Source organism: Triturus cristatus, chromosome 5_2 (genome assembly GCF_964204655.1).
Source record: "Triturus cristatus chromosome 5_2, aTriCri1.1, whole genome shotgun sequence".
NCBI lineage: Eukaryota > Metazoa > Chordata > Amphibia > Caudata > Salamandridae > Triturus > Triturus cristatus.
Genome location: NC_140588.1, coordinates 497518592 through 497544288, shown reverse-complemented (window position 1 = coordinate 497544288; position 25697 = coordinate 497518592). Strand labels below are relative to the sequence as shown.

The window sequence follows — 25697 nt, the reverse complement described above, 5'->3', positions numbered from 1 at the left end:
ATTATAACAATCTCAATAGGACAGTGTGTTACACACATAATACTCAAGTGTATTGTACTAGTCTCAAATTAAATCTGGGGCCGCATTACAAATGCAATGCACTTTCCTGTCTTGTGCCCGGCGCACCTTTAAAAAGGTGTGCCCATCACAATGAAGGAAAATGCGCCACATTATGGGGAATATGGTACCCCCAGGGCAACCACGAACTTGTGCTGCCCAGTGGGCAGCGCATTGACGTGAAATAGAGAACGGCTGCTTTACAGCCACTCCGTGTTTCACTGTGCAGGCGGCAACCCCGCTGCACTTTTAAAGGGGAATAGAAATCCCTTTGCAGGCGGGTGCAGTCAGTGACTGCACCCACCTGCAAGGGGATGTCTGGGGGTACCATGCGACCTCCATTACTTCCTGCAGAGTGCTGCTCTCAGGAGGCGCACTGACTGCTTCTGAGGGCTTTTGTGTCTCTGCGCCCGCATCGGTATTACGGCGTGGGTGCAGAGGCAAATGGATTCCCTCATTTGCATGGAGCATGCCCTGATGCAAATGAGGGAACGCCCCCTTAAAGATAGCGCTCATGCTTTATGTGTGCCGGATCTATTGGTTTTACAGAAGGGGCCGCACAAGCATCTGTGGCCCCTTCTGTAATACCAGAGTCCCCCGAGGGCTCACAAAGTGGGCGCAAACGCCCGTTGCACCCCCGGGGCACTTTTTGTAATACAGCCTCTGGACAGTATCTGCTTGTCTGATGGTAATTTGGTGACATTTCACTATTTCGATACAGAAACATTAATATATCCAATATCATGAGGTCCTTGCTTGCCTTGGATGTCTAAAGAGCAATACCAACCACTGACAATTTTGACTGGACTAATGTTTACATTGCAAATACTCCTGAAGTAATCCGGGTCCTTTCTGCGTGTATAATAATATCTGTGTGTGTTACCTAATGGTTTATAAAACAATAATTTATCTATATGTGTTAGTTCACTTTAGATAATGTTGCCAGTTCGCTGCTTACTTTTTGGCACTCATTCAATAATTCTATCTGGCTTCCACTTGGACGTTTGTGTATCCATTGCATAAGCACTATTGTCCGGGAAGTGACATAATAGGTAATGTCAAATTTATCTATAATAGCTCAAAAACCCCTGTATTACATAAACTCTGCCTAGAAATTTGTCTCAAGCAGCATTATTAGTAGATTTTTCCATGGGTTTATAGATCAGTGTGGAAGGACACTCTTGGGACAAAGCTAGCGCCCCTCTATGCTGGGAATGAAGTTGAGTGGAGTCCATGTTTTTCAGGGAGTATGACTTAACAGGTTAGTGGCATTTTCCATGATAACTTGAATCGTTGAGTAATTTAAGACTCAGGGGTCGATTACAAAGCCGTTCGGAAAGGCTCTGAATCGGATTCGGGTCTTCGGAATCCGATTCGGAACCCATCTTTCTGACCAATTCAGAAAGGTTTCCGAATGATCGATTAAGATGTTCTTGAAGCGTTCGGACTTTCCGACTCGGTTCTGGATGGCATTCCGAGGAACTGAGTCATTCGGAGCCGACTCGTACAGGTCCACGGACTGCGTTTCTAACTGATCGATTACGATGTCAGATTCAGACAGCCTTTCCAAATCGGTTCTCTCGACTCAATCGGCAGTCAGACTCTGATTTTGGGGGCCCGTAGTAGGCCCCCCTTCACCCGGGGCCTTTCGAATCGGTCCCGTGGGGGTACCCAAGGGACCCCTCTTTCCAACCATGCACAGTGTGGCAGGCACCAAGGGGTGCCCACCACAGGGTGCATGATTTTCCCCAACCATCCCTTTCTTCAGTGGGAGCCTGTGTATTCTGTTTGAACACAGGCTTCCATAGAAGTCAATGGGAGTCTGACCGAATCGTAATCTGTTGGTCGGACTCCTGGTATCCGATTCGGTCGGAAACCATTCCGAGACTGATTCGGTTGGAATGCTTGCCGAACGACATTGTAATCGACCCCTTAGTGTGTACTTTTTTTGCTAATTGCTTTAGTTTGTTCAGTAATGAGCTGGAGGCCATCTAAAATGGCGCTGTAATTTCAGTTAAAGGTATCAAGAAAGAATACATTGTCATCAGTTATAATTGAACAAGAATTACTACTGTCGACTGGAGCTCTCATATATTATTTTTCACCCCTCTCACATCTAGACCTTCCTGCTGCCCTTAAAATGAATTTTGTCTTATTTCTCAAACTTTTTTGGTGGTGGTGGCTTTTCGATTTTAAGCCCTCTCTCATCTCCTCTCTTAGAGAAATATTGTTGCATTGTCCGCCTCACTCATTTTTTGTTTTTGTTTTGGTTCTAGGAATGCCTTTGCAATCTCCAGAGTCACAGGACTGTTTCTAATATTCATTGCTCCCTTTTCAGAAAATTGCTCAGTTTCTTTGAGCACTGGAACTATAAGCCCACGCCTTGGCATTTGAATATCCAGGTTATCTCCTTGCTCAACCCCAATCAATGCTACAGATCAGTACCTTTGGAAGACTCAAGTTTTGGGCAGGAGGAGCATACCTGTCAGCACAATTACGGGAAATACTATCAAATGAGCAAAGTTTGTCATTTTATTTCAGCAAACGAGAGAACTGTCTTGTACCTATTTTCTTTATCAAATGTAATAGTATTGTTAATACAAGAAATAAACAAAGATTTTTTCTTAAAATGTTATTTTGCTTTCAGTTGTGCTCTGAAGTATACAGTTAAAAATAAAATGTGTAATAGCAAAAATCTCATTTCCACTACAAAAGTTTGTAAAACAGCAGAATTTAAGTGCACCCTGTATTGTTTTCAGGGCCACGAATGCACCTGAAAGGATGTACCATAGAGAAACATACAGCTTGTCTGCTGATTAGCCTATTTTTTCTACCTTTAAATGTTCAGCAAACATGCGCTGAATGATTTTCATACTTTTTGATCTGGAGTTTCCCTTGATGCACGAAGGTAGACTTATGCATAAACAACTTAATTGCCAAGGCTTCCCCTTTCTCTCAGCAGAGCCAAACTGGAAAAAAAACAATATAGGCAATATTATTCAGACCATCCCTGCTCGTGTCCTCTTTTCTTGTCTTTAACTCCTCCTCACTCTGTTTCCTCCCTGTCTTTCCTCTCTCTCTCCCAATTCACTAGCTGTGTCTGCTGAATTATATGGGGGAGATAGAGAAAGTGACAGACGTGCTTGCATTGGTTTCCTGCCTTCAAAACTGGCCTCCAAAAGCTTCAGACAACCATGGAAATGCCTGATGAAATAAACAGGCAATCAGGCCCTTTCTCCTAGTGCTGACACTTTTTTGATGTTTGGGGCAATTTGCGCTTCAGCCTTAATAATTCTTGTTAGAAATTGGATCTCTAGTTGGTAGAGGTTTGCACTTTTTCGAAGTAGAGACCACAATCTTAGTCAGGGTAAGCTAGATACACACTTTAAATTAACCTGTGCTCACCTTCTGGTAGCTTGGCACAGAGCAGGCAAGCTTAACTTAAGAGGCAATGTGTAAAGTATTTGGCAAACACACACACACAGTAACACTATGAAGACACCACAAAAAGACTGGTAAGTAAGACGGCAGTAAATGCAGGTGTCCACAGCTTGCTGTCATCTTTTGACAAGGTCACTCGGCAAACCCAGCCAGGACCGTATATCTCTTTCAAGGAACCCCTAACCAAAAGCGGGACAATACAAAGGCATCACACGGAATAGTGTTACCCTCTGGAACACTTTCGGGACACAAACTCATGCAGTGTTGTCCTCTAGGATCTCAAGACCACGCCGAATCAAACTATTCGCATCTGTTACGACTGTTGACAGCATACCACACAGTCCTGAGGAAGACCCGCATGATGTTTCATCATTGACACTTACATCCAGGGTCAAAACGTCGACATCTATCAACATCATGTCCGGAATCACTACACCCTAATGAACTAATGTGAATAAAACCACAGGGTTTAGCTGAAACATTACTTTAACACTTGGACGGAGAGTTCAAATAATTACCCCTTTGTTTGCTTTCATTTTTGTAGTAGTTACTTGTATATATATATGTTGCACTATCACATCACGTTATAATATTTTGTGATTAATATATTTTTTGTCCTTGACAAATCGCTGTACAACAGCCTTATATTCCATGCAGCAACCAATGGATATATAAAGTCCTATAACTGAATTTTGGTCTATTGTTTGGTGTGTCTTTGAATAACTAACATAAATTTGATGTGTCTTTGATTAATCAATGTAATGTAGTTATTTTTGAATTTGAAAAGTACATACCTCGATTAGTTTGTCTATGATACAAAGTAATTTTTCCACCCGACAGAACCTATTGTAAACTCATTAAAGCAACATTAACGGAAGTGACATATTTCATACCATCCCAAACTCTCAGGACCTGTGCAGTCCTGGCTCCTCAAGAAACATCTCCAAATCCTCCTTTGTTCCCTCCAGATAGAATCATTTTAAAGGATTGACCCTGATTTTCAGTCTGCCAAAAGCCTTCCTTTCTCTAGTCAGGGTAATGGCCACTGTTCAATTTGTTGTACCACTTGCTGGACAAGACCTTTCCAGCCTGGTGGTTCCAGAGGTTTCTTGGCCTACAGATACCATGCATATGAGTGGCTCGCCATGCCAAATTCCTCACACATTACCAGCAGCTCTTTATCATAGGACACTGGGAGAAACTGGTGGGTTCTTCCATCCTTGGTCTAAGCCTCAGAATAGCAACCATACATACCCATCCTTTATTAGAATTCCCTTGCGATGTCTGCTTTTTGCCGTCACCACTTCCTCAACAGTAATGGTGAGGAGGATTCCCTTGGGTGTGAAAACCTGAATGTCTTATAGGAAAATCAGTCTATAAGATTTTTTACAAACTTAATCATTGAAAGAAAGAAAGTCTTTCTTCGAGTGGCAGTTGACCCCAGGAAATTTACGGCACAACATATTCCTGTTAGTCTTCCAATGTAAAGATGAACAACTCCAAAGCGACCAGCCTGAGCAGGGGTCTCCACTCACTACACAAGTGAAAAAATCTGCAGGAGATCCTAAACCCCTAGTTTTCATCCTTGGCATTGTCCAACCATTGACAGCATTCCCATTCACCTGAACACCAGCTGCAATCATCTCACATTCCAAGTGGGCAAGATTCCAGTTCTTTAGAAGCCGTCCTGATGTTTGACTGGTCAGGGGCCTACTACCTACTCATTTAAGCCTGAGACTCCTGCAGAAAATCTGCAGTAACCCGAAATATTTGGTTATCCTAGTTGTTCCTCCTTAGCCTGGACATGCTCTTTCCTCTAGTCTGCTGTATCTACTTTAGAAGACTGCATCCTTATCCCACGGAGGAGAGACAACTTGTCTGTGGAGGGAAGAATAGCACTGTCATCTTCATACCACTGCTGACCTCAAGTCCATAGTTTCTGTATAACTAATATTTGTACACATAGTGCTCTTCACAAAGAACTTTTACGCCCTGGTGGCTGTTATGAAGTCCTTCACCAGTGCTCATTAAATGAAGAACTGGCTGTGATTATACTTGAGAGAGCGCTGAGAGAAGACTTCACCATGCTTAACCTTGTTTGTTTGATTATGCTCTGTTGCGTCGTCTGGCTGTATCAGTGAGGAAGTGAACACCTGAAAGACTTAACTTGTGTCTGTCAGAAAAGACTATGGGAGGCATTTTCCACCACCAGTAAAGCCATGAAAAGTCATCTGATTGATTGCTTCTCTGTGGGATGCCCCATGATCTTGTAGGACCTTAACATGGTTTCGATTTATAAATCATTTAAGTCTTTTGTCTTGTGTGACCTAATGGTTCTTCCATGGCAGACTACGTTGTTGGTGGCAATAACATTAGCCAGGTGCATGAATGAGCTATTTGCACTTCAGAACTTCTCACTTTTCCAAGCAGTACAAGTTGGTCACGAGGACTCATGCCACATTTGTGTGTCAGAATTCCATGTAGTGACGATCGCTCTTCTGGTAGTCTTTTCATGTCTCTGGGCCTCCTGTCTAAGGAGACATCTCTTATGTCTAAGGAGACACCTCAGAGCTCCTGGTTCTTTTTCATCTGCTGAGGATTTCTTTTTTTAAATTCACCATAAACAACTTTATTAAGCTTAAAGGATTTATAAATGGTGTAAAGCAATGCAATATTGAGGTCATTCCCAAAAAAGTACAAAATCTGCACCCACAGATTTATGTTCATATGCAGACCTACTACATTTTGGTATTCATAAACATACTTAGAAGCATGTCTGGAAAATTATGCCAGACGCAGGTTTCTAGGTGTACTTCTGGGACTACCACGGAACTGTTCCATTTTGTCCTAGTTCCCCTGTAATGAGCAGTGAACACAGCACTGGGGGGAATACACTCCCCCTGTGCAAGTAACCCTTTCTTATTATTTTTATTATGAGAAATACATATTGGGATGTGGAGAAGCCAATTTCTCTACACCCCGACCAAATATGTCGGTTATCTATTCCCTAGAAGAGGAGTTACACCATTTCCAGTGTGCAAAAGGGACAAAGATGAGATTGGGTCTGCCCGAAAGCATACATATTTACTGTGATTCTGTTGGCATTCACCTTTGTAGGTAGTGGAGCTAATTTGAGTTCTATTGTTCATGAATTTAGGTGCCAATCTTTGACAAGATGAGACACTAAATCGAACATGGAAATCATTTGCGTAAGCTGGGCAATACGTTTGATTAACTTTGTATTTTATATATGTTGTCAATTGAGGTAGAATTGTCTTGATCATAAAGCTAAGTGGTCTTGTGAATGGAGTCCCTAGAGTTTGAGCTTCCAAACTTTCTTACTTTTATAGCATCTTGCAGGATGTTAATATGCCCCTCTTTTGAAATTGCGAATTTTGAAGGTTTGTAAATAAAGAAAAATATTGGCAATATTTTTCAGGAGGTTGGACTTCATGTGCACTTTCATAACCATGTTCAAACCAAAATTAAATCATTTCGCAGATTAGAGGGATTAAGAACTTTAGGAGATTTATGTTATTTGTAGAGAACACTACTGATTTCAGGAGGTAATTCTGAGTTCCCTATCTAATAAGAATTTTCAGCTGTTATTTTTTATGTAAACATGTGGTCATGTGTCACGTTACCCTCAAGATCTTGGGGTCTCAGCCAACAGATATTCTAAGCCCCAAGAGGAAACTGCAACCTTTTCGGAGAAAATGACATTGCATAACCCTTACACAGTCAAAGCACTCGCCCTCCATTGTCTTCTGTCCCTGGGCTCCCTTTCCAAACGCATGTGTTTCATGGCTACACACATTTGATATTAGAAAAGTACAAAAATACTTTTCATGTTTAGAAAAGCAACATATTTGCAACAAAAAAAAACACAGTTATGCGTTCATGGCTGTGTCACTTTCTTCCACAAATATGTGAATATTAATATTTGTGTATTTATACGGCCTCGTTAGCTAGACACGTTCTTTCATTTATTAGAAGAACACCGTAAAGTTTTATGTTTTTTTAAGCTCTTAAAACAATGAACTCGGTCGGACCTATGTAACATAATAAGAATTGGATTTAAAGTGATAATGAGTGACAAATTAACATTCTACAATTAGATGGTTTCACAGGGCAAATGGTTATGCGCTTAGGGAAGTGTGGGTGAGCATGTACAGGGTGGCCTGATTGATGCTTGAGGGGGTTTGTTCTTCAGTTCAAAACACAGCCAAAAAGAAGTGGATGGGAAGCAAAATGAAGGCAGCAAATTAAAGCTATCTTCAGGACTTCATACTTAAAAGTGTAAAAGAGGCAGATTTTAGTATATTGCTTAGCACGCCTTACTACAACTGTCTGTTCATTTGATAATGATATATGAGAAGTATATTTCATCTAATTGGATGCCAATGGGCGTGTCGACCCCTGAAGGATGACCGACAGAGCTGGCTGTGCTAGTATTTGACACCTTCACTTGTAGGTTACAGATGGACTTGTGCAGCAATGCTCCATTCACCTCGCCATTCGACTCACAGGAACGTTTAATTCTGAAGTCCAAGAAGGGAATCAGCTGTTTTGGCATCTCCTACAGAAGCAGAAAGAAGATGCTCGACCCCCCTCTTAAGAAACCGAATGATGTGTGGAGTAAGAGCAGAATCTGAGGTTGCGGGGAATACCGTGGAATGGGGGAATTAGACTCAGAACCAAGCCTGGGTCAGCCCTCCTTGTGGGGAAGAGACTTGTTGCCTGAACACAGAGAGCTGCTTGCTGGAATGCAGAATTTGAAGTTCATGTTTATTTTTGCACTATTTCATAGAGCTAGGCATATTGACATAGAGAACTTTTCCCAAAATCCTAAAAATGTCCTCCAGACCTATTGAAAGTGTGGGTCTAGAGAACTTTTCCCAAAATCCTAAAAATGTCCTCCAGACCTTTTGAAAGTGTGGGTCTACAGAGTTACTTTGTGAGATAATGGAGTTTACCTGTTGCTCTGACCCGGTAGCACTTCTGTTGCATCTCAGTACTTGAAGTTTCATATACAGATTTAGAAAGTAACACACCCTAGAATGCAAAGTAAAATCCTGGGCTGAACGAATTATTCCTGCACGGGTGATATACTTCAAAGTTCCGAAGTAACTATTTGGTTTCAATATATTGAGTATTACGCCTTTCGGATAAGAGTATAAACCACTCATACACTCGTTCTGGAATTCTGTACAAGTTTATTCAATACCAGCGGCGGCTCCCCCGCTAAGGCGGAGGAGCATTGCCCCACTGCTCTGTGAGCAGGTCAAAAAGGAAAAATAAAATGATAATAACGCAATGCTATTATCATTTTATTTTTCCATACTTGCTAAGGGATGGGGCTAGCCAGAGCAGGGGGAGGAGTGGCGTGCACTCTGTAAGAGCGCATGGCAGTTTGACCGGCCAAACAGTCATGCGCACTTACCATGTACAGAACAGCCAGGTGGAAAACATGCAAAGGCTCCCAGTCCCTGTCTGAGCATTAAACCACGGTGCTCAGACCAACCACAATGCTGCTGTCTTGCTGGTGACAGCAGCATTGTGATTGGCTAGGGGAGCCTGTGTGCTTCCTGCTTCTAGGAGTCGACGACCAAAGAGGACCGAGAGATGACAGCCTGCCTGCAGGTAAGTGGTTTTTTTTTTCATCCCCCGTCCCTCCTGCCTCACCACCCACGTTAAGTAGCAGCCGCTTCTGTTCAATACAATAAGAAAATGGCAAGATTATTAAAGCAGCAGCGTGTTCTTTATCATTGTGCATCTATTGCTAACTCCGGCCCAGTTGGCATGACTTTTCATAAGTTTTACACATACAGTGCTTTGAAAGAGGTACATCAGGAAGAAACCGAAACCTCGATTAGCAGGTGTACAGCTTTCTCATGAGAAAAATACAAAAGAACCTGAATTCAAAGATTCCTACCTGTTTATTCTATAAATTGCAAGTACTGAGGTACCATAGCTTTTCCCTTGCCACTCTACACATATGATTAGTAGGACAAAAGTAACTTTTTAGTTACTTTTCAGCTCTTACTCTTTCAACGCCATCTTGATTATAGGGACATATTTTTCTGGTAAGATTTATTTTTGTATCTTTTTACATTTTTATTTTTACATGCTCTTCATGGGACCATCATTTGAATCCATACTGATATTGGGCCCAAAAGTAACAATAGTTGTAGTGGGAAAAAACTCACCTCTGCTCTCACTACATATGTGGGAAACATATTCATACTGATGCTGCTCTTCCCGAATGTATGACGTTACAACGCAAACATTTACAACGCATGCCTTTGCAACGCAGTTTTTACATCGCCACATCCATTACAACGCATGTTTTTACAACACATGCCATTACAACGCATACCATTACATCGCATAATTTTAGGGGGTAACAGTAGTGTAAGTGTTGGATAGTGTAGGGGTTAAAATTACTATTCCCACTCCAGTGAGTGCAACAGAGGGTAAGTGTTGAATAGTGTAGGGGTAAAAATTACTATTCCCACTCCAGAGAGTGCAACAGTAGGGTAAGTGTTGGATAGTGTTGGGGTAAAAACTATGCGTTGTAATGGCATGTGTTGTAATGGCATGCATTGTAGTGACATGCATTATAATGGCTGCGTTGTAATGGCATGCGATGTAAAGGATGTTGCGATGTAATGACTACGTTGTAAAGGTAGTGTGTTGTAATGACTGGGTTGTAAAGGTTGTTTCCCGCTCTTCCCTGCTGTAAGTATTGAGAGAAGATCAGAACTAAGCTCTTTTGCCTCTCTATTTAGTGTTGTTCAGGGACAATAATGTAATACTTTTACCATGGGTGGTGCCTGCTTTATCGTCACGCAAAAAGCATCAGCCTGTGTTTTAGTGATAATGCAATATATCTTTTGCAAACAGAGAAGCAGCTTCGTTGTGGCGTTGATGTGCTAAAACTGCATCACACAAGTGGTTCTTTCATTAAACAGGCACACATGTAGTAGGTCATATTATTTTATGTTATGTTATGTTAATGTATATTGTACTCATTCTTTTATTGATGTGGCTTCGCAGTCACAATCAAGTTCAATACCTCCTCAACTTAGTTTTGATGATTCCATCGTAGATCAGTTTCTACTGTTGTTTTGGAGCTGCAGTAAGTGACTTGATGGTTTGGTGTTGATAATAAGATGTTTGTTTTAAAAAGGTTTTTTCAGCATATTGTTGGAAGACTAGCCAAAGTTTACATGCTAACTGGGCTAACTGGCTTATTTGGCTTTCACATTGCTCAACAGATCGCTTATGTGTGGGATTTCTATGGCGATATTGGATGGTGGTGCGGGTTCCAGATAACATGGGCAAGTGGCCCAATGCACATGAGAAATTACAGACATGGCACAGGCAGGGGCTAGGAAGCTGTCAGAAGGCAGACTGATTGCGCACACATATGAGGTGGTACACAGCCAGTGCCTCCACTGAGATTTGCCCTTTTGAAGGGCACAAAAGACACCTCATGTATCCCCAAAGGTGGGTACACACACACGCACACTGCATCCGTCTGCGAGGAAATTCTTGCTCACTTTTCAAAATGAGGTTGGGTTGCCACTAATAGTGAAAAGCTGTCTTGTGACTTCAAATAGTTGTCCTGCCTTTCACTAATGCACTGTTCACATTTACACCCTCACTGCAAACTGCACTTTTTGTAAACAGACGTACAGGCCTAGTGTGAGCTAGGCCACCTCGTTTAGGGTTTGCCGTGGTGAAAACAGGAACAGTGGCACCTCACTCTCACTCAGGCTTTGATGGTTTATCTGCACTGCATTTGGTTAGTCCTTTTTAGAAGTGTATGATGCTGTGTTGTTATGATATGGAAAAATGCTGTTGCGGGACATCAACGTAAGTACTATTTCTGGACCATGTTGGATGGAATTGCACCAGAATATCAAGTTTTTTTAAACTTTATTTACCATTTTCAAATGAATGCAATACAGGCATGTCAAGAATATCAAGTTTTTAATATCACACTGCCAGATTATTGTGGCCGAAATATGGACTACTACAGTACTATGTAGGTAAGTATATATAGATACGTTTAGATGAACTATTCTTAACTGAGAGAATGTAAGTTTTTTCCGTTAGCAGACCAATTGTACCTAGGCGATTACACCTTTCTCATTTATCACACATAACACTCACACTTGCTGAACTTTAAACAAAAGAAAGCATACTTTCATATTCTTAACTACTCATACATGGACTGTGACAATAGTTCTCTTGTTGGTATTCTGACATACTGCCATTTTGGAAATGTATGAGGTGATCCTTCTAAAACACAATGTTGGAAATTTGTGTATGTTGTGTGAAGGCTCAGATTAGGAAATTGTGCAGAGCAGAATACCTTTGTGGAATTCCAGACCACATAATTATAAGTGGGCTGGTGTTCCCGCACCTGGATTTTCTGAGGGTGTACCCATCGATTTTACCAGCTTGATATTCTAGCTGGTAAAATTGTTTTGCAAAATGGCTTCAGTGCAGCTGCTTCTCGGCCCCCGAACGAATCTCCGCCATGTACATAGGAGCATGTCATGCACTCCCTTGCCAGGATGCATTCTCCCCATCTTCATAACCTTCAATTCACTTCCCACCTGCTCCACACCAGCACCTTGTAAACATTTACCACCTGTTGCATTAAATGCCTGTGCTAACCCCCCGTAGAGTTGGGAATTCTGTGCAGAATTCCACCCGACAAATCTGGCCCCACACAGTTATTTCTCATTTCATGTGGTCCAAATTGTGATAGAATTATCTGTGGAGATTGAAGCTAGAAGTTGAATTTCTGCCTACTTGCTAATTCCACCTATGTTACTCCTGACACATAATTTGGGACCTCAGTAGTAAGCTCCATTGCAAGCAGTTTAACACCCAACAATATTTAATGCATGTGCTATGTTGTTTGTACAAAGTTATGCCTAAGGCAGTGGTTCTGAACCTGTAGTTTAAGGCCCCCAAGATCTCGGGGGGTCCGCAGCTGTTTTACAAAATTAAATAATATTTAAATTAATACATTTAAATGTATGAAGAATATACCAATGAGAAAAAAATGTGAAACCGTGTTTATTATTTGATGGTTAATTAAAATATTTCAATAAATAAGCCTTTGATTGATGTATATTTGCTTTTGTATTTTTATGTATTTGTTTGAGATTCAGATCATTGAAAATGAGTATCCTGTGGGTCCCCAGCATCCAACTATGACTCATTGGGGATCACTGGATTCTAGTAAAGATTAAGTGGGGGTTCACAGAAGGTCGAAGGCATTCTTAGGTGGTTGAGTTCATATTGAGTTGGTTCTTCCAGGCACTGGCACTGGTACTAGAACTATTTTTAGTGTGGGGGTGCTGTCCAAGCATAAATGTTTGACTGTGTCTCTTGGAAAACACAAAAAACGATTCCAGAAGATAAACCTTTTGAAGGACCCCTTGGTTGATCATTCTCCATCAAAAACTCCTTCAGATTTTCTAGGGGTGCCGCAGCACCTCCCGCACCCCTGTTTCCAGGGCCACTGCTGCCAGGATCAACAATTATTAATATTTATTTTTGGGGGAGTTATATATAAGCACCAATTACGTTACAGATGGACAAATTCATTGTGTTAGGCATTTGGAGATTAAGTGATTTGCCCAGAATCACAGGATGTTGAGCGTCCCTGCTGAGACTTGAACCGGGTTCCCCAGCTTCGAGGTCAACTACTCTAGCCTTTAGGCCACACCCTCATCCCAGTTAGGTTTTTTTTTTAACTAGATTGTGATGTTATTTTACTCCACAGCTTTGTGTTTGAAATTCATTAGGTACTGCTGTTGTTCCCTATGTGGAAGAATTTGTGTTGGAATCACAATTGCATTGAACTTGAGAGAGAGATGCATTTTCTAATATTTCAGTGAATCAATACAGTGACCTGTTTGTATCTTAAGTGCTTTTACAATAAGTTCATACCCTTCTAAACCCACAAATTAGTCATCTGACACGAAGCTGTTTTCCATTTCATGCAGAGCTGTTAGGGATTTTATTATCAGTAAATCTCACTGACAAAGCAAAAGCATGAGGCTGACAGAACTGCAAGCTCCCGGAGATCAATAATGTGGAAAAGCTTTCCTCGCAGCCTGTTAGGGCCCTGCTGTCACTGTGCTGATTGTCGGTGGGATGAGTAGCAAAGCTAAGGGGATGAAAAAATAACATTAAAAAATGAATAATTGAGTGGGAGGGAAAGTATGAATAATGAATTACCAAGAAAATGAGATGCGTTTAAGGTTTTATGACTCTTTTTGTGGTGGTGTGAGTCTGCAGCATTACAGTTCATGCTTGCATCATCTAAGTGCAAGTGGTTTCAACACATTAGCGCTTGTGTGTACAGCTCCTCATCACCGGCTCTCGTTGGCCGAAGTATTACATTTTAAAATATCATGCCTTCACATAAGTGGTCACAAATGATTCATACCATTGATATAACCTATAGATGAGAATAACTCAGACCAGCAAGTCCTCTCCAGAGAGCAAATACTTGGTGCTCTATTGTATTACTTTCCAATCTGCCAACTGCCGCCTTTGGAAGAGTAAATGCCGAAGAGCGGCCTCCTTGAATTTAAAAAGCACAGGCCCACTTTACGCAATCCTCGGCATTTAATTGTGGGAAATTAAAATGGGAGCTCAACATCTGCACATGCTTTAACTGCAGAATTTCTGGTAAGAATGACATGCCCAAACTATCATATTCTGTCAATTATCCAAAAGCAACCTCCTTTCGATTATGTAAACTTTAACATTTTAGCTACGTATTATAAAGAAATAGTGGTCTAAATATCTCATTGTGAGGGGTACGTATTAAATAGATTTGGATAATATATATAAGTGATATCAGAGAACTCGTCCAGTATATATGCCATTGAAGTGCTGCCATTTTAACTCTAGAAGTATTGTTAAAATATAAGGAATTATTGGAGATGCGATACAGTCAAGATCACCTAGACATATGCCACAGTGCACTCGTAACTCTGCAACAGATTTTGCTTATTAGGTCTCGCATTAGCCAAGACCTTTTGATCTTACTAAAATTATATGTATAATATACTTATTTATAAGGGCTTTCAGACACCTCTCTTCAACCATTGGTCTGTTGTATCAGTCACCATTTTGTTTCCACCCACTCCAGCATACAAGATGTGGCCATGGGTCATTGTACTTCAGCCACTTTGAGTGACTGCATTTTGCTCTCTCGCGATGAGCACATCCGCACATAAGGTAGTTCCCTTCAGTGCCAGTGTTTCTTTTTTTTTTTCCTTTATAAATATTTTAGTGTTGCCTTTCTGTTTAGAGCCCGAGGTGAAAACAGGGTGCTTTATGCCAGATGAGAGCCCAGACCACATTGCACCCTTTATCAGTTCCTGTCTTCTGCCAGTGTTGTTGTAAATTCCTTTTGAAGTGTCCTATGATTATGTGACTTCACAGCATAACAGAATGCGTCTATTTGAAACTACTCTAATGCTTCAGTATTATGCATGTGAATTCATAAGCGGAAAATTCTTCAGAACACATTTATTGTGGACTCAGTTCCACCAATGGTTCTTTAATAAACTTTGCCCAGGGAAAAAACTGCCCTTTATCATGTTTAATTTTACATTTATTTCCTTCCTTCTTTCTTTCTTTCTTTCTTTCTTTCTTTCTTTCTTTCTTTCTTTCTTTCTTTCTTTCTTTCTTTCTTTCTTTCTTTCTTTCTTTCTTTCTTTCTTTCTTTCCTTCTTTCCTTCTTTCCTTCTTTCCTTCCTTCCTACTTCCTTGCTTTCTTTCCTTTTTTCTTGCTTTCCTTCTTTCTGACTTTCTATTTTCTGTCTTTTTTGCCTCTTCATTTCCATCTTTCTATTCTCTTTTCCTTCTTTCTTACCGTCTATCTATTCTTTGCTTCTTTCTTTTGTGCCATCATTCCTTTATACCTTCTGGCTTTTCTTTCTTTCTTTCTTTCCTTCTCTCTTTCTTTAAGGCAAAAGACTTGCAGTCATTGGCAGAATGATTGGCTTTTTTAGCTTTGTGTTAGCCAAGACATTTTGATTTTACTAGAATTAAGTGTATGATGTAGCTACTTGTAGGGGTTTTAAGCTACACTTCATTCATTTGTCTGTGGTTGTGTCATTCACATTTTTCTCCAAACCACTCATGCAAGCATGAAGGGGCAATGCGTCACCCCACTTCAGCCATTGGCTGACTTCTCAATGAGTTAGAGCATGCTGCCCTCACTCAAGGAGAACATCCACACACAAAGTAGTTCCCTCCCGTGCCAGAGAGTGCTAAGGTAGTGAGTGCTTTTTTGAGGCCAAAGCACAATTTTGCCTTTCGTCAATATTTTTTCTGTAGATTGACAAACACCCAGCAGCTTCCCAAACAATACATTTTTTCATGAACTGCAACTAAACAAAATAGGAATTGCCAAAAGGCTGCCGGACAATGCCAAATCTTTTGGCTTTGCCAAAGCTTGTATTTATTCTATTGTTAAAGCATATGCAGGCATTTCTCTCTCTCTTTGTCTCTTGCTCTTTCACAATATCTTTCTCCTTCATCTACTAGAGGCCGTATGCACCAAAGGTTTGCATTACCACTAAATGCATGCAGTGAAGTGCTAGCATGCAATTCTGTATCCTGCAAAAAAGGTATGCAGGGTATCGAGCTTCTGTGATTCATGAAACTAATGCCATAGCGTATGGCTAAGCGTGCTTTGATCGACATTGTGGCTCCATCAGGAATATGGGAATATGACTCGTTTTCCAGCATTTCCCAAAGTAGACCTTTTTCCAAATGGACAGGGTGCCCACTCTAAACTAAGCCAGGCGATCCTTAAAGAAATTGTCAGGAAGCACTAATTTCTGTTTATTATCCTGCAGGAGCAATGCAATCTTGCATCCCTTTCTGTAAACAGCACAATGGGTCAGACTATTGTAGAAGCGGGAAAAGAATAATGGGATAAAAGAAAAACCAAAGATATTGCACATCCCCACTTTGCCCTGTCTCCCTGCTGGGCAATGATGACCTGAGGGCGAAATGGGTTTCGAAATGCAATAATAGATAGCTTAATTATTTGCTGGGAATGTTCTGCATCTATGTCTAACAGTAAAAGGGTGTGCCATAAAGATCTCTGTATAACAACTCTCTCCATTCTTGGTATGAGCTGAGGCATAACAAGCTATAAGCGACTTCTTAAGTGCTCACAACCCTCCTTCCCTATGTTCAAGATAACTCTGCCACGCTGCACTCATATGTGCCCTCTAACTCTGATTGGATAAGATACTGTCTTGTTTCTTATGAAAGTGCAAAATAGTTAACATGCATTAACATTCTTTCACTCCAATTCTTAGCAATACACACCATTTACTATAATAGCATGTGTACCTTTACGAACATTAATGTTAACGTGCCATAATGAAGTATACCATGGTGCAAGAAATCTTTCAGTTCATTCATGAAGAAAAAACAATGTTAAAGAAATTAAAGAAGTCGTAAAGTCTTTAACTACCAGTGCCAAATGTTTAATGTTAGTTCAAAGTTCATTTTCTAACACAGCATCATTTCCAGAATTCGTCTTTGTTATTCAGCTTTGCTCTTTAACAAACACCAAAGGAAGAAATAGTTTTCCCAATGCAAATCACAAATCCAAAGCAAGGTTTCTTGCTGCAGCAACATTGTAGCATGATTGAATAGCAAAGACACGGTGAGACACCAGGAAAGCTATGCCTGATAATCCAAGATACTGAACAAGGGTTCCCTTGGAGGAAGCTCTAAGCCTGCGCTTCCTAGGCAACACTAAAAATGTAATCTGGTTGATGATTTCGAAAACTAAATGTTTATTGCTTTTCTTTTTCCCTATGGAAGCAGCTTGGTCTTTTCATGTAATATAATATGAACCTTTATAGTCTTTTTTCCCTTTTTATGGTAGTCCGTATTTGTTTGAAAATTACTTATGAAGATTTGCTATTCTACAATTTAACTTCTTGTTTTAAATGAATTTATAGATTTTCAAGCAACAAACATTGTGAAAGGGGGGAGAAAAATGGGGGAAGACATACTTTACAAATAATCAAAAGCGAGGGCATAGATTTAATGAAGAGGGACTCTCTCTGGTGCAATGCCTGTCCCCAGTAAGATCTGTTCACAAGCAGGAAGCATCGCCTGGGGCCGGCAGTGTCGCCACATCTCCTGAATCCATCACCTCATCTGGCTTCCTCAAGTGTAAAGCGAGGTGGGGCCCAGATGTCTTTGGGCCTTGCCCGCACCGACCGAGATTCTCAATAGTTTGACAATGTTTCCCGGCAATATATGGTGTCCTGCAGTCAGTCACCCGTCTCCAATGAATATATACTCTTCGCCAGTAATAGCAGCATTGCGGTAAGACGCCGATGTTCATGAGGACATTTTTCCACATAACCCAGTAGAGCCACCAGCGGTGTTCGCTGGTGGAGGGGGCTGGTAATCTGTACCACTTCAGTGTACACCCTTGACCAGAAGCGAACCACCGCAGGGTAGCTCTAGGCGAGGTGCAGAAAGGTGGACTGCAAGGCAGCACATAACAAGTAACGTGCATCTTCTGCAAGTCCCATCCTGTGCAGTCGCGCTGGCGTGCGATAGAGTCTGTGAATAAATATAAAGTGGATAAGGTGGAGTCTGTAGTTCGGGAAAAGAGCCTTGAATTGGGTACAGCAATAGTGCCATCGCTCCACTGTAATGGGGAGTCTGTATCCATCTCCCAAGCAGTTCGAGCCCCAGGATCACATACAGTGCCTTCTCCTGCATCATGGTATATAAATGGGTGATAAGCTTGCATGGGGAGGGACTGACAAACAGGTGTTCTAGGGCAAGGAGTACGGGGGGAGATGGAACTGTGTTATGCAGAGCACGGCATGTAGCACTCAGCTGGTGGTATAACAGGACATCGAGTGCAGCAGACTGGAGGTGAGTGTCAGTACCCGGAGCGGGGAGGAAACGCTCAGTGCAGTAAAGATCACCAAATGTGAGGAGTCTCAGTTGGTGGACACGCCGCCAGGCCCCCTCATCTGCCAGCATGGGGAAGAGAGGATTCTTGGTCAGTGGCATGCTGGGTGCATAGAGGCAAGAAATAAAAGTCCTCCTCCGCAGGCCATCCTAGGCCCAGTGGGCACAGGCAACCATGTCCACCTCGACACGCAGAGGCATATATGGCTGGTACAGTGCCGTACTCAGGGGGCACGGGGTCATCTGATTAGTCCCAGCTGATGTGTTTTGTTGGAATAAGGTGGGTTGAAGCCGAAAATTTATGAATTGGGCCTTTACACAGTAAGTGTAGAAGCGCATCTCGGGTGCACTGAGGCCACCTTGCTGAAACGACAATGTCAGGGTTTCCCTGGTCACCCTCAGCTGATAGCCCTCTCAAGTCAGGGATTCTAGATTGGAACGAAGCTTTTTGAAAAAGTGTGCTAGGAGCAGGATGTTTACAAATAGGTAGAGAAATTTGGGATTATCCATTTTAACTATAGCTATCATACCACCATAGATAGAGGCAGTGGAGTCCAAACAGATATGTGCTCCTCGAGCCAATTCCTGGCTCATCCATAGTTTGCCCACCACAGCTCAACAACATCTCTACTGAGCCAGATACCAAATATCGAATCGGTTCCGTTGCCCACTGCAGGAGGTACTTGGGTTCAAATGAACAGGTGGAGGGGGTAACCGGGGAATATAGTGGACTTCAACCAGTTGATAAAGATTCCGGAGAGGCCACCAAAGTCGATCACCTCTCGAATGATAGGAGAGCAGTTGGACCGGGGTTCTCCGATGTACAAGGCTATATCATCTGCATACATGAACACCAGTATCCCTCTGGCAATGAAGTGGAGTCCTATTTCAGCGTGATGCTGGCGTAACCAAGCAGCCAAAGGCTCCATTGCTATCGCAAAGAGAATAGGAGATAGAGGACACCCTTGCCTGGTGCCCTTGGTGACAGAGAGCAAGGCAAAAACTCTCCCATTAATACGCTGCCACGCCATAGGGGAGGAATATAACAGTCTAATCATAAGCAGGAAGCGCGTGCTAAAGCTGAGGCGAGGGAGGAGGCGAAAGAGGCACAGCAATTCTAAGGAATCAAGTGCCGCAGTGGTGTCCAAAAGTACTGCGAGAGCCTCAAGTTGGGGGTCCATGGTGTGCATGAGTGCAAACATTGTGCGGAGGTTGTGCACAGTCGACCATCCGGCACAAATCTGGATTGGTCCTGCCGGACAATATCAGGCAGGTGAGTCAAAAGACGGTTGGCTATTAATTTGGCGAATAGCTTAATATCAACATTCATCACTGACAACGGCCTATTAGAGTCACACCTATGTGCTGGCTTGCCAGGTTTCTGGATACAATATTTGCTTCTCTCAGAGAGGGCGGTAGCCAACCCAAGGACAAAGAGTCATCATACATTGCTAAGAGATGAGGAGCAAGGAGTGGGCCATATTCCTTATAGAAGCCTGTGTTGAACCCGTCCAACCCCTGCTCCCTTTCTCCAGGCATGCTCCGGTTGACCTGCACTATTTACTCTGTTGTGAAGGGAACATCTAAGTACAAGTGGTGCACGTTGACTTGCCACAGAATTTGGAGTGTGTTCAGATATGCGTTTGAGGCCACTGTGTCCTGAACCAGTGAGGCAGTGTATAAATTAGATTATTAGGGCGTCATGACCTGCACAATCTCATCTGACTTGGTACGATTCTGTGGCATTCTGTGGCATTTTTCGACTGATTATGGATTTGCCCCATTAGCTACATAATCCACCCTCTGCTGCAAAATTGGCAGCAGCAAAAATAATTTGTTTCTACCTCATACTGATCAAAAAGTACTTAAAACAGGACAACTCATGCTCCTTGGCAGCGGAAGGCCCTTTTCAAAGGTTAGCTGGTCATCTTTCAGTTGCTTATTACTGTATTTGGGTACTAATAAGGTGAAATCTTTTTCTAGCCAGTGTTACCAGGTGTAGAAATGAAAAAATAATGAAACAATACTATCACCAAATGTGCCACATTACTGCGCATAATTTGCCTTTTCTTGCCACATATTTTAGTCAACACTGCTGCATAATTTGCTTCTCCTCTGCTGCATAAGTCTAATGGCTCTAGGTAAAACCAATACAAGCACAAAAGAGCAATCACTAATCAGGGAATAAGTAACTGGCCATAGCATTGAAATTAAAGGAGTAGATAAAGGGTGAGGTTGATGGTCATGATCACCCAAGACTATTGAATAGTATTGTACTGTATTGTAATTGCATTTCTAAAGCACTTACTACCCCTGACGAGGCACTGGAGTGCTTTATGCTGGGCAGTATGCTGCTCCGGAAGCGAAGTTAATCTATTGTTAATAGTTATTTTTAGTTATTGGTATAATTCTTGAGTGCTCAAACAGACCGTTGCATGCATTTACAAGTTTCTTTGTCATAGATTAAATTAATAGGAGTTAGGTTTGATCATTAGTGGGAGGAGGTGTGTGTGAGTTCATGCACATGGGTGGTGGGGTTAATAGATCGGATGGGGGAGATGAGGCATTGTTTCATTGCAGCGGTATGACTTTCAAAGAAGGAGAGGCTGCAATCTTACTTTTGGCAATTTGCAATAATAGAGATGAGGGCAAACATGCATGTGATTAGTGTAGGTTGTGCAGGAAGGAAGGAAAGGAAAATGATAGTGTTATTTGGAAGAAAAAAGGAGAAACAACAATCAGAAGCTTTAAGGTCAGTGTTTCATGTAGGATTTTAGGAATATAAAGGATGCTTTTTGAGACAGCATTCAATTTGAGGGTGCAAAACTGTAGGAAGAACCTTTGTTTTCATGTGAGATAGTGCTATATTAGGTACTTTTGATAGGCACTCTAAAAGGATACCACTAAATCACCACTCCAGCAAGGTCAACTTCACAGCTGAGGGGGTTTTACAGTAAAGCATAATCGAGAACTTTGAACTGTGCTCAAAGGAAGCATTAACCTCAAGATCATCCTCCGTTTTGGCTCACAGTATTAATTACAAAAACAGAGTGAGTTGTATTTGGATGTCTCTGGATTGGCAAGGCACAATGTGGAGGATGAAGATAGCTTTCCTAGATGGTGGAAGTGTTTGCCTACATTTTGTTGTGACTGGTGGATGGGAGTGCAGATACTGAAGTGAGGCAGATGGTGACTGGACTCCCTTTAGACATTTTGTGAAGGCTTTGTTTGAAAAGGGCAGCGAATTATTTTTCCCGAAGCACTGTCCTATGGCAGGTGGTATGGTTGAGGTTTGAGGCTATAGATTCTGTTGTGCAAGTGAAGGGGACTCTTTGGGTCAGGCCCAGCCTTTTGTCTTCAGTGAAGACACTTTTAGTTGGGTTGATGACAGCCAGATGCAGAAACCTCACACCTCTTGGTGCCTCTGTGTGGGTGCTCCAAGCCAAAACTACCTTGCTGTGAGGGCATCACTCCACATAAAGTCTGGTTCTGAAGAGCAGTCTGAAAGGACACTTGCCAAGCAAGTTCTGGCATATGAGATAATGGATTCACTTGCAACATGCATCAAATTAAAATTCTGTAGAAATAAAGCTGTAAAAAAAACACATGCTGGTAACACACGTGACACACGGGCTAGACAAACTGACCAAGAAGGTGCCCCGTTCATGTTAAAAATATACAGTATGTTCAATCAGTAGATCATCAACTGCAAAAATAAAAGCAATAATTGTACACCCAGATTTAAATCCCTCGCAGAACCTGTGTACAGTTCTTTGAGAGAACTATTTAATTTTAGTATGATGCATGCAAAATCAAAATGAAGTTGCCTGCTGTATTTTGAAAGGAAACCAAAAGCTTAAAAAAGCTTAGGATAATAATTCATTAGGCAACAGTTTTTATAATCCTGTTCTACTTTGATCATTCATAAAACAAACATGCATTGAGAACAGCCTTCAACGTCAAACAAACATTGGCAAAACCAATAGAGCTCACCTATGCACAATCTATTGGCTTTGTCAGCGTTTTTAGCCATGTTGTACTGCAGCCCACCTGCTGTTCAGCATGGCTGAAAGTGTAAAAAAAAAAAAAAAATAGTGCTATGACCCAGTCAAGACTCTCCATGCCATAAGACTTTTTAAAAAAAACTTTCAACAATGCTGCACAACAGCCACACAGCATGCAACATGGCTTAAAATTGTGTACAGCTGCACGGCTGCTGTGCAGCATGGTTTCAAAGTAAAGAAATAAGTGCTATCACGCGGCCAGCATTGACTGCGTCCTACTGCTTTAAGCCATGCTGCACAGCATGTGGGCTGCTGTACAACATGGCTAAAAAACATTGCCAATGCCAATAGATCTCACATAGACCAGACCTATTGGCTTTGGCAGTGCTTGTTTCCCAACCAGATGCAAGCAGCCTTAAGAAGCTAAATGGAGAAGGACAGGGTGGGAAGGGGAACAAGGATGGGGCACTGTGGCCAGAGCTGCCAACTTTATAAAAGGGGAACCCGATTCAAGCCTCGACATCCTGTGATCCTGAGCAAATCACTTAATCTCCCATGCCTACAGAAAATTGATGTGAACTTGTACAATGTAACTGGTGCTCATGAATAGCACTCCAATACCTCCGGGTTGGGTTGTGGTCGTGCAAAAAAAAGGAAATAGTACATCAATCACAGTGCAAGCAGCAGACGGACACTCATTTATGTTAAATCAATCTGTATTTGAATAATGCTCCACACAAAAAAATGAAGTGATGCCTCGCACATGCTGCCGACTTAGAAGGCAGCAAAGAACAGTGATACTGATGCCAAGGAATCGTAGGTAATGGGCGGTATAAAAGCCCCTTTTTAGAGTTTTTTTTATTAGACACAATAGATCGTCGCCAAGTTGACAGCGCATGCCTGAAGGCAAGATCTAAAAAAAGAAAATCAGCTTTATGATCCAGTCCGCGACTTAATAAGTTTCTGCAGAAACGTTTTCCTGATGAGGACTTCTATTCAGCATTTCTTAAAGCCACTGAAATAATTATATATGGTTGCTACTATGACCCACCCATTCTCTTCTATTCTTTTCAGATTCCAAAGGGAGTAGATGAGCCTCCCGAACAAGGGCAATAGCAGCTCCTTTGGTGTTTCTTTACAGGGTGTAGAGAGTGATGGCTGATAGCCATGTACATTGTTAAGATAGTGTATAAGGGAACAACAGCAAAAGTGAGAGGCTATGGATGATTTTCGAGGATGGTAGCCGAATGAAGAGAATGCTAGAATCACCTCACTGTAGCATAAGGGCCAAGGGGTAGTTTCAAGTACAGGAGTAACACTACGACTTGAATAAGTCTTGGAGGAGACCTCAGTTACAGGGAGTGTATTGAGAGGGCTAGGGGCGAGTGGGACTGTGTTAGCAGAGATCATGAATGTGGGGTCCAGTAGGGTGCGGAAGCCGGACATTAAACTCTGGAGTAAATTCCATCCCCTCACCGGCAGTCCCGTGCCATCAGTGAGCAGGACTGATAAAATGGAGATGCACCAATATTCATAGCACTGCTATTGTTCCACGAAAGGAGTTTCAAAAACATGTATCTTCCCAACTCTCATACATCTTCTATTGGCCTTGCAAGACCTTAAGAACTTGTATGTGTGGACACCAAATTTGGCTCGAGAAAAGTCCCTTATTAGTATTCATCATATAAAGGCCTAACGGTAGTGTGCAGAAGGCAGCCCGAAGGGCAGACCTATAACAATCAATTGAACATATCATGAAGTTCGCAGGGAGGAGAGAGAGAACCCCTAGCTTAGTAGCCTGTAAAAGAAAGTGTCCTTTCAACCACTAGATCTATGTACCAGATGACCACCTTCAAGTACTGTAAACATACGATTGTCGGTGTGAAAGTAGAAATAGTGAAGATTTCAGCCTCCTCTAAAGCTGGTGTTGTAGGAGCATTACTATTCAAATGGGGGACAGGACTCGTTGTCCCTCAGTGCTTCGATCTGGTGGAGGTCTTACTTGTCAGATTGACTTAGTAGCCCTTTGGTTGCAAAAGATCGGGGCATATCACATAAATGGAGCAATGAAAGTGCAAATTTTAGACCAGTCTCTGCCAGAGGTCTGAGCTATCTGTTGTCCTAAAAAGTAGACAATCTGGAACAGCAGTATTTTACCAATGTGGAAAATGATTGTCCTACCACAGCTACCTCATAATCCAAGTATACAAGTGTCTAGGAAAAGATTCTAGAGAAGGAAAAAGACCAATGTTAGATCTCAGAAACCACATGTTCATTTTTACTGAACAAATATCCACAATTCATAAAACTTTACCTGGTAGACCAATGTTGGTGGGTACTGACAACCTTTGTCAGCCATTGGTGTTCTATGTAGATTACTTTATTCAGTCTCTAACACAGACATTTCCCTTGTATATATTGGATACGATGGACTTTCAGAAAAAATTACAATACAATAAAATAGAACTAGGCCCGTATGTACTGTTTACATTGGATGTTAACCCCTTCGGTGCTCATGACGGAATGGTTCCGTCATGACCCACGGTTGAGCTGTGCTCATGACGGAACCATTCCGTCATGACCACACCCGCGCAAGATTCCGTCAGCACAGCGGCGGAATCTGCGCAGCATCGAAGGGGTTAATCTGTATGCATAAGTCCTACACGAAGGAGGCATGAACAGTGTAAATTGGCTACTCCTCCAAAAGAATGAACTGCGAGTTAATTTTTTTTTTTGTTCAATGCAACTTTTGTACTACATACATTTTTTTGTGACTGCAACAAGTTCTACCTACAGATAACGGGCACAGTGATGGAGTTGCATGTGGCCCCATCCTATGGCAATACATACAAGGATTCCTTTGAAGCAAACCACATCGTAAACAATCAAGATTGAATAATAAACTGATCTACTACAAAAGGACTGTAGACCATATGCTTGCGATCTGAAATAGTGTTATGGAGGAGTTACAGGAATTTCATAATTGATTAAATGAGATAACCCCCTGATAAGTTTTCTACAGTATCCTGAATCTAAACTGTCTGGAGGTGAATGTGACTTTACACAAAGACAGTTTCATCACAAGCATTATAATCAAATACCAGCAAGACAACATTATTTTCAAGCAATAAGAATCCAGAAGGGCTAACAGTCTATTGCAATCCTGAGAGTTATAAGACTAAA

The 25697-nt window shown here is 41.8% G+C and overlaps 1 protein-coding gene across 2 annotated transcripts in view; it reads left to right on the top strand.

Annotated features, from left to right (window-relative positions):
- BBS9 (Bardet-Biedl syndrome 9) overlaps positions 1–25697 on the top strand; it is a 1933935-nt gene that overhangs the window by 1550728 nt on the left and 357510 nt on the right. Inside the window, exon 21 of one of the 2 annotated variants that reach the window (XM_085607490.1) lies at positions 2334–2692. The exons of the other annotated variant lie outside the window; for it this stretch is intronic. Within the exon in view, the coding sequence (XP_085463616.1) occupies positions 2334–2374 (41 nt within the window). The 3' untranslated portion in view covers positions 2375–2692. Of the gene's footprint in view, positions 1–2333; positions 2693–25697 lie in introns of those variants that run through there. 2 annotated transcript variants of the gene reach the window in all.